This window comes from Plectropomus leopardus, chromosome 10, assembly GCF_026936395.1.
Source record: "Plectropomus leopardus strain MGB_pleo_1.0 chromosome 10, ASM2693639v1, whole genome shotgun sequence".
Lineage (NCBI taxonomy): Eukaryota > Metazoa > Chordata > Actinopteri > Perciformes > Serranidae > Plectropomus > Plectropomus leopardus.
The window spans coordinates 18,434,741-18,444,170 of record NC_142185.1 but is presented as its reverse complement, the minus strand read 5'-3'; the positions used below and the strand labels follow the sequence as shown (position 1 = coordinate 18,444,170).

The 9,430-nt window shown below is 37.3% G+C and overlaps 1 protein-coding gene across 2 annotated transcripts in view; it reads left to right on the top strand.

The window, feature by feature from the left end:
• LOC121949175 (WD repeat, SAM and U-box domain-containing protein 1-like) overlaps positions 1–7,446 on the top strand; it is a 19,925-nt gene extending 12,479 nt beyond the window's left edge. For both annotated transcript variants that reach the window (XM_088083210.1, XM_042494794.2), the window contains 4 exons: positions 591–767; positions 5,581–5,715; positions 5,822–6,016; positions 7,135–7,446. In XM_088083210.1, coding sequence (XP_087939336.1) covers positions 591–767; positions 5,581–5,715; positions 5,822–5,973 — 464 coding nt within the window. In that variant the 3' untranslated portion in view covers positions 5,974–6,016; positions 7,135–7,446. The remainder of the gene's footprint in view (positions 1–590; positions 768–5,580; positions 5,716–5,821; positions 6,017–7,134) is intronic.
• The last annotated feature ends 1,984 nt before the right edge of the window (positions 7,447–9,430 follow it).

Below are 9,430 nucleotides of genomic sequence, written 5' to 3'. Positions count from 1 at the left end.
TGAAACATATTTTGACCTCCAAAATCCCAATCTTTTGTGGACAAAATATGCATTAATTTTTGGCATTGTCTAGGCAAGCAGAGATGGGAGAAGGTGGGCAGGGGGGGGCCTAACATGTAGTTAGCGTGGTAATGAGCAACACCTCCCAGTCTTCAGTGTCATCCTTCACATGGCTAATGATGGGCAATAGGAACCATGAGGCTGCTGTGATGTGTCATTAACGGGGCCAGCACACAACAGGCCAGTTTGTCTCGGCCTCATATGATAAATGACGGCCGCTCACTCACATAGTGTCGTGTGAAGGTTGATGAGCTGCATGCTGTGGCACAGTCTGAACTAATAGACCCTCAGTTTAATTTTCTGGTGTTTTTTTTTTTTTTTTGGTGGATCACATTCTTGTGAGGTTTGGGGATCTGTGTGTGTGTGTTCACAGTAAAGTAACTGTCGCTCCCATATCAGCACAGTGGGAGTGTGTCCTTTTCTGTGGAGTGTGAGGGAAATTGTTTGTTTGCATCTGATAAGTTTTGTTGTAAGAAATGTGGGGGTATAATAGCAGAGCACTTCCTCCCTTCCTGTTGTTCGTTTTGCAGGAAGGAAGTTGCCGGGTCACTCCAGGCTGCTGGTTGCTGATTGGTCAGAGGGGGATGTGCAGACTTGGCTGTGTGAGGAAGGACTGCAGGAGCTCGTCAGCATCTTTAAAGCCAACAACATCGACGGAGCAGAGCTCAGCCAGCTGAACAAGGAAACGGCAGCAGAGCTGGGAATTGGTGAGGACTGAATATGAAACACAGTCACGTACACTAGTTTTAGAACACACACACACAGGGACACTGGGACTCTGTGTTTTTGTGAGGATTTACTGTTTGATCTTAAAACATGACAACTTCAATTGGATAGCATGATATAAACCGCTTTTTTTTTTTTTTTTTAAATCGATGCTGTGATTTATTTTTTCCCCTCCACAACTCTTCCCCAAACAGTGATCTGATTTAGGGATGTGAAACTAGAGCGTTTCTATCTGCTTATACAATCACAAATCACGCTGTGAGGACAGTATCCCGCAGGATGACCTTTACGTCACAAACAATGATAATCCCTCTGAAAATAAGATTAGTCCGCTCAGGGTCGTCCAGGGTCTCACTGTGGAAAGTCACTGTACAAACTGCGGCCAGGAAAAAAAAAACAAACATTCCTCCCTGCAGTGGATGGACACAGTGTTTCAGCAGCAACAATACAGCACAGTAACAGTCGACAAATGTCACCATCATTATTTTCACCATGTTGCCAATATATAGCCTAGTTTAAAGTCACTGTATTAAACTTTCAAAACATTAATATAGCAGCAAACAACTAATTGCTATGTAAAAGAGTTAGTGAAGGATTGGAGTATTGAGCAGAGAATGAAGTCAAACTATCTTTCTGTGTGTTGCAATCAGAGTTTTTCTGATCTATTTAATGGTAGGTAGCTTAGCATGCATATTAGTGTATGTTAGTGCAAATTAGTGTATCCAACTAATGGATGTATAAAGAGAAATTGATACAATGTTGGAGGCGGGGCCCTGTTCATTCTTTAGGAAATTGTTCAAAAAATTACGTATAAATTTATTCAGATTAGCGCTGCTTTAGGATGATTGTGCCCCCAAAGCAGATTCACTAATAGATACAATGATTCAATTGTGTGGCTCTTCTAGACTCTCAAAATATTATATATTTGACAGAATGGGTCAAATTTTGATTGTGAGGGATTGTGACTGAGGGATGTGACAATCAAAATGTTTTCCCACTGATTTACATACATCTTTTTCATCACATAATGGGTGTGATAACATTGTTTGGCCACCAAAAAACTGACTTCAAAGCCTGCAATAAAATTTGGTAGAAAGTCAGACAAGTAATGAGCTTTTGGTGCTGATAGCTCCATCGTGTCATTCCTGGGGCCAGATGCCCAAAACAGCGTGGACAAATTTGTTGAGGCAATCTTTGTTTAAAATTAACCTGTGCTACTATGCACACGACTAAATACAGCACATGTATTATCATTAATTTGAGAATGATTGGCAATTACATTTAGTAGAAAGATAATCTATGATTTAGTGTTCACTTCTGCAGCCTGTTGCACCAGATGTAACCTAGTTATGTTGAAAATTATTGCTAAAGTGAGATTAATGCTGTACAAAAATAACAGCAGTTGCACCAAACAAATAAATTACAACATAAGTAGCAACTAAATAGTCAAACATACCACTAGGGTCGGTTTAAATCATAGTATAAATCAAGTATAATGACTCTCCTTAATTGTAAAACAGCATTTTTTTTTCCTCCACACTGCATCTTCTTCATTAAATACACAGTATTTTGCAATGCAATAATCCAGTAGAGACCTAATTAATCCATACATTTCAACATCAATCCAGTTTACCATGATGTGTTAGAATGCCCAGTGGCTCATGCCAGCCAGAAAGCTAATGCCCTTATCTTTTGATCGTTGTTTAGCTACCCTAGTTATGGTTATTCCCCAAGTAGTCGTGATGCAACAAATTTTAGTAGCTGATTTAGTTACAACCTAACTAGTTGATTCCACAAATTAAATTGGCTAAAAACCTAAATGAGTATTTTATTATTAGCTTCAATCTCTTAACCTTTTTTTACATCACACATGCTTCTTTGTGGAACATTGTGTGCACATCTGGTTTAAAATATGTATGATGTGCACACACTTTCTCTGCAGATGAATCATTTTCTCTTAAAAAATTTAGCACATTGTTTGCCTTGAATTTTGTCTCCTAGGTAGAGGTGCTTTCTAATTAGTATTTTAATGCTTTAGTGCTATTTTAAATGCTAATAAGCTAAGCACATGTTGAGTTCTTATTCACACACACAGTTTTCAGTGGCCATAATGCCCAGAAAAGCTGTCTCTATTTTGATTACAGGTACCTCTTGCCACTGTAATCATTTAACTAGCTGCATCACAGTCCCACCCTTAATCACAGTAAAAACGCCCTCCTGGCTGTTGTTGTTTGCTTTAATTGGACAGCAGTAGACGCAGTTAAAAAGAAAAAACAAAAAAAACAACAACAGTAAAGCCAACTTCCCCGTGCATGCTGCTCAGTTATGCAAAGCATGTCCTCTGGACCGAGCATCTCTTTCCCATGTGTTTAGTATGGAGACAGCTCTCATCATTACCACAGAACGAGAACAGAGGACACAGCAGATTGCCACATTTCCTGTCCTTTTTGGGCCAACCAACAACTATCATTTTCCATGCATGCTGCTGGTGTAAACGAGTGTATAGACACACACTCACTTATACGGCACACACACAGTAAATTAGATTCTAGTGCACTTTACTTAATGAAAAATTCATGAATCTTTGAGTGAGCAGAGGAAAAAAAGTTAATTTCGGATATAATTCAGTGTATCTCTATGGAGACAGCCTCATTCTGCGGTTTTATTGTAGCGTCTCATCAAATTATCAATCTAAATGTAAAGTGGACAGTATAGTACTAATGGCTTGTCCCCCCATGAAAAATGTGGGAACTTATGGAAATCTTAAACTCTATAGCGCTGTTAAGTGCAATTTTTCTATCCAAGAGTAATTTATTGGATGAATCAGAGCACTTAATAGGTTCAACGTGTTATATGGAGAGAAGACATTTGATTGAGCAACATCCATTTTTCCCTTTAGGATTCAAAGTGTTTGATTGCAACAGCTGGTCCATGTCCACATCTACCCGTTTTACTACTTACTTTTCAAGGCACCAAGTTCATCTAAGTTCCTGTACATCATAACATACAGGATTACCCATGGTCATGGAAATCCTGGAAAAGTCATGGAATTCCACTTTTTCATTTTCCAGGCCTGGAAAAGTAATGATATGAGTGAAATTCTTGAAAGTTTAGGAACCGTCATGAAATTTTGTTATATGTAATGCAGTTAATTATTTCTGTAATCTTCCATGGATAACCTTCTATGTCAGTGATACTCAACTTGCTTTACTTGGGGGCCACTTTTGGAAAATGAGATGAGGCCAGGGGCCAGACGCAACAGCCCCATACATGTTTCTAAGATTTTAGAAAATTTCTAGGCCTTTTAGTAATTTTTAGTAAAGTATGGCATAGAAAAATCACGAGTCATAAGTCATAGTATCAAAAGTCATAGTATTGTATATCATAGAAAACACTTGTTATATAACTCAAAAATAGCCAATAGAAGAAGGTCTTCAAGTATGAGAAAATGTCATCATCAATGTCGTCAAAAATCATGAAAGAATGACTGTAAAATATGTTGTCCAAAATCAAGGCAAAAAAGTCCTAGCATAGTTTGTTGTTAAAAATCATGAAAAAAATCATAGTGTAGTATGTAATTAAAAATCTTGAAAAAAACCCCAAAACAAAACAAAAAAACTTTATGTTTCAGAGTTAGATTCAGACAACTTTATTTCTCCCAGAAGGGCAATTCAGTTTTAAAATTTTCCCAGACCAAGCACAAACTGACAGACAGGAATAAGCTGCACTCAGCAGCAGAAGTCATGTGGTCCCGTGCATACTTACTCAGCAGAAAAAAGCAGCCTGATAGCAGAAGGAATAAAGGACTTAGAATACCAATTTGTTTTCTTAAGCGGTGCTTTGTAGCACTGGCCTGAGGACATTTAAGTGAATTCACTCAACAAGACTTGATTAAATTGACAGATAATGACTTTTGCTTTCTGGGCTTCATATTTCTCTGAGAGGGAGCGTAGGTCTTTCTGCTGGACTCCGATGTTCTAGGAGCAGACCTTAACAATACTGTACTCTATGGTTGCCTGGAAACAAGGGGTAGTTCAACTTCCCCACAGGCTCAAATCATCCCGCTCTCATCTATAGTATGTTGTCAAAAATGACATAAAAGTGCCCAAAAATGTTATAGTACAGTATGTTGTCAAAAACAACCCAAAAACTCGAAAAATGGCACAGAAATGTCATAGTATAGTATGTCGTCAATAATGACCCGAAGTTGGACAAAAACGTCATTTTACAGTATGTCATCAAAAATGGCCCAAAATGGTCCAAAAACATCAAAGTGTAATATGTCGTCAAAAATGACCCAAAAACATCATAGTATATTATGTTAATAATGTCATAATAATAAAAGAAAGGCACAGTGTAGTATGTTGTTAAAAATCATGACAAAAACATCACAGTATAGTATGACATTGGAAATGATTTTAAAAAGTCATTGTTTAGCACGTCGAAAAAAAATGTAGAGTTGATAAAAGTCATAATATATTATGTCAGAAGAAAAACTGAAAAAGTGACATGATTGTATTTTTAAAAAGTACTTCAAAAGATATAGTATATCCAGTTGGAAAAAAAACAGGTAAACTTTTTAGCATTGTACATCAATATAATTATAGTATGTTGAAAAAAGTCATAGTAAAAAATGTCACCATATAACATGTAGAAAGTGGAACTGTGGAAGAACATTAGCATACAATTTGAGCAATTTGAGCTGGTTTATGTGAAATACTAAATCTTTGATGATAGATTAATGGATAGGTTTTTAAGACTTACATGGAAATGACCAGTGTGTTGGTTTCTCAGAGTCTGTGGGCCTCCGTGGTCGTCTCCTGAGGAAAATTGAAGCCTTGAAGGGAGAGCAGAGCGGTTCAGAGGCCCCCGACGAATTTCTGTGTCCAATCACCAGGGAGCTGATGAAGGATCCAGTCATGGCTGCAGGTGAGATGGCAAATCCATGAAACCTGTCCCAATGTCACAAACAGAGTCAAAGGCAAATTATTATTTGTGTGTGTACAAAGTGGTAAACTGTGAGTCTTCTCTTCAGACGGGTATTCTTATGAACGAGAATCCATTGAGAGCTGGATAAGAGGCAAGAACAAAACCAGCCCCATGACAAACCTGCTCCTTCAGACCACACTGCTCACCCCCAACAGATCCCTGAAGATGGCGATAACACGATGGAAGTCGAGCCAGTAGACAGAAGTTCCTTTCAGCATGTTTGTCACAGCCAGCTTAACAGGTATTTTAGCTTCTCATCTGCTGACAAGCGCTTGCATTAATTACTATTGATAGATTGTTGTTCAGGGTAGCACTCAGAGCAAATTTGACAAAATAATCAAAATCTTAAGATAAATGATATGATGATGATATTTACAGCAGTCCTGTTTGGCAAAAATACATACATACATGCCAATTATACTGTGTATTTGAAGACAACATCACCAAAGGCTGTGTAACTGCAACTGTTAGCTTATGTTTTAGCATCTGCTATTATCCAATAATATTAACTTTTGGCCACAGTGGCTGCTGTACAACAAGCAGTCACATCAGCTCGCTTTAATGCATTTAAAGTGAAACTTGTGTGTTTTTCAACCTTGACCCTGTTTTCCAGTGTTTTGGAGTCTAAGTGACTTGTGTGAAGAACAGTTTTTGGAAACTGGTCCAGTGCTAAGAGCGCTGCAGCCAGCAGCAGCAAAAAAAAAAGCTGCAGTTATGGAAAAGACCCTAATGATTCATTTTTCTTGTTTGGTCAGTTTTGTGTCCAAGTCTCGCGAACAAGAAGACTCGTTCTGAAATCTCACAAGAGATGACTTGTTGCAGGGAGAAAACCACTGAAACACAAGTGAGAGTTGGCTGTAAGAGTTTTTTGTGTTGGAGTATCAAACGTGCATGTTATTCTTATCTAAATACGTTTCAGTGTAATGAATATATGTGGAATATGTAGCTAATTTCAACTGACTGTAAAATAGTCTGCTACATTTCAGAATGAGACTTCCCCTCCAGCAAGACCTGGACACAAATCAGACCTGAACAAGCAAAGGGTAAGGAGAACCGGTTCATTTCTCTTTTGGGTCTCAAGCCTGTCAGCAGAAAAAACAAGCACTTGGAAACAGATTGACAGTGCACGCTTTTCTCATGTGGTTCCGTTGTGGCTTGTTTCTCTGCTGCTGGCGACAGCACTCTCTCAAAACCGGACCAACCTCAAAAACTGTTGTTGCCATTAGTTACCTCGACCCAAAAACATGAGAAGGTGGCATCCAGGCTAAAATCCTGAATTTTGTCTTATAGATTATTATAAATTCATTAGCAAAAGAGGATGTGAAGCTGAAGTCATGCCGTGTTAATTCTTTTGTAAAGGTTCGCCATATTGTGGGGTACGCCTTACCCCACAAGGTTACCATTGCCTGCTACAGCATCAAGAAACAGTATTTCGACAAACTAATCAGGACAAAAAACATAAATGACCTTGCAGCCAATGCACTACCTCAACTAAAAAAAAACAAGACTTCATTTACTATCTTAACCCCCATGGTACGTATTATGATGACAGTTGGGAAAAACATGTTTGGAATGTTTTTTGGTTGTAAAATAGACCAAATAAACATAATCTAAAGAAATGTTCAAGAGTTGCTGTGTTATCTTTAATAAAGTTATTGTTAGTTTAAATGATTACTGTGTGGTCCTGCCTTCTTTGTTATGCTCTGGAACAAGCTGGGCAAAACACTACATTATGATGTTTTATGTGGTTTTCAGCAGTTTTTTAGACATTTTTCACCATACTATAGTATGGCAAGCTGGGGAATCCACAAATTCTATACTATGACTATTTTCAACATACTATACAAGTATACTACTACTACATACTACTATACTATTTTCGGTCATTTTTAGACATGCTATATTATGATGTTTTTTGCAATATTCTATGGTATGACGAGTTTTGGCATGCTGTTTTATGTGGTTTTCAGCATTTTTTGGAAATGTCATATTTTAACATTTTTCGGCATACTATAGTCTTGTATTTTCTGTCATTTTTTCAACATGCTATATTATGGTGTTTTGGGCAGTTTTTGCAACTTTCTACGTCTCGACGTGCTATTTTATGTGGCAGACGTCACTGCCAATAGTGCCATATGACCCTTATATTAGCAGAGCAGTCAGATATATGCCGAGATTTTATTGACAGAGTTACAACGTGCTTCACAATACCAAACTATATAATATCATCCTAAATCTTACATTTTAAATATCATCTTTAATCTTAATATATATATAACTTTGTCAATAAGACACTTCAAACACTTAAATAGCTAAGGGATATATGGTTTTAGCACATAAATCAGATGTCTTGGTGTTTGGGTTGTCTTAATGACAAAGTTTTATATATATATATATATATATGTGTGTGTGTGTGTGTGTGTGTGAAGATTATTTTTTACTGACTTTTTACTGGATTTACTACTGCAGGAAAAAAAATTCTGTTCCCAGTAAGATTTGATCTCACACCCCTCCAATCATGAAGCAAGCACCTCAACTCTCAGAGCTAATCCTCTTAGTGCTTCCTTGATTTTATTTTGCCAGTGATGTCTGTCTAAAACCGACAGACATCACTGCTTATACAAATTTTTTTGTTTCCTGATCATATTACCCTTATATTATCAGAGCAGACAGATATTATATTTGCCCGTTTTTTGTTTTTTTTTTGGCTGTTTTTGTGTCATGTCATATTTTGACAGTTTTTGCCATAGTTTGCATTTTCGTTCCTTTTTTTTGAACATGCTTTATTAAAGTGTTTTGGGCAGTTTTGGCAAAATTCTATGCTATGGCATGTTTCAGCATGCTATTTTATGTGGTTTTCAGGTTTTTGGGACGTCATATTTTGACATTTTTCAAATTCAAACTATAGCCTTGCATTTTCTGTAATTTCTTTGACATGCTATATTATGTTGTTTTGGGCAGTTTAAGCAAAATTCTATACTGTGCTGTGTTTTAGCTCACTATTTTATGAGGTTTTCAGGTGTTTTGGGGAAATGTCATATTTTGAAATTTTTTGCCATACTATAAGTCTTGCATTTTTGGCCATTTTTTTCGACATGCTATATTCAAGGTGTTTTAGGCAGTTTTGGCAAAATTCTGTGCCATGGCATGTTTCTGCATGCTGTTTTATGTGGTTTGCAGGTGTTTCTGGGACATGTCATATTTTGGAATTTTTCGCCATAGTCTTTTAGTAGTCTTGTATTTTCTGCAGTTTCTTTGACATTCTATATTATGGTCTTTGGGGCAGTTTTTGCACCATTCAATGTAATGGCATGTCTCAGCATGCTATTTTATGCAGTTTTCAGGTGTTTTTGGCCGTTTATGCCAAGGAGTGTCACAGCTCGCTATTTGACGCAATTTTCAGCTATTTTTTTGAAAAAACATATTTTGACATTTTCCGCCATACTATAGCCTTGCTGTTTGGGTCATTTTTTTCTACATGCCATTTTTTTTCTGTTTTTCGCCATTTTTGCAACATTCTAACATTCTTTGCTAAGGCATGTCTCAGCACGCTATTTTATGCGGCTTTCAAATGTTTTCTACGGAGCCCCTCTGGTGACATTGGATGAAAAAAAAATAATGCGTGGCCACATATTACTATCTTGTGGCCACGAGA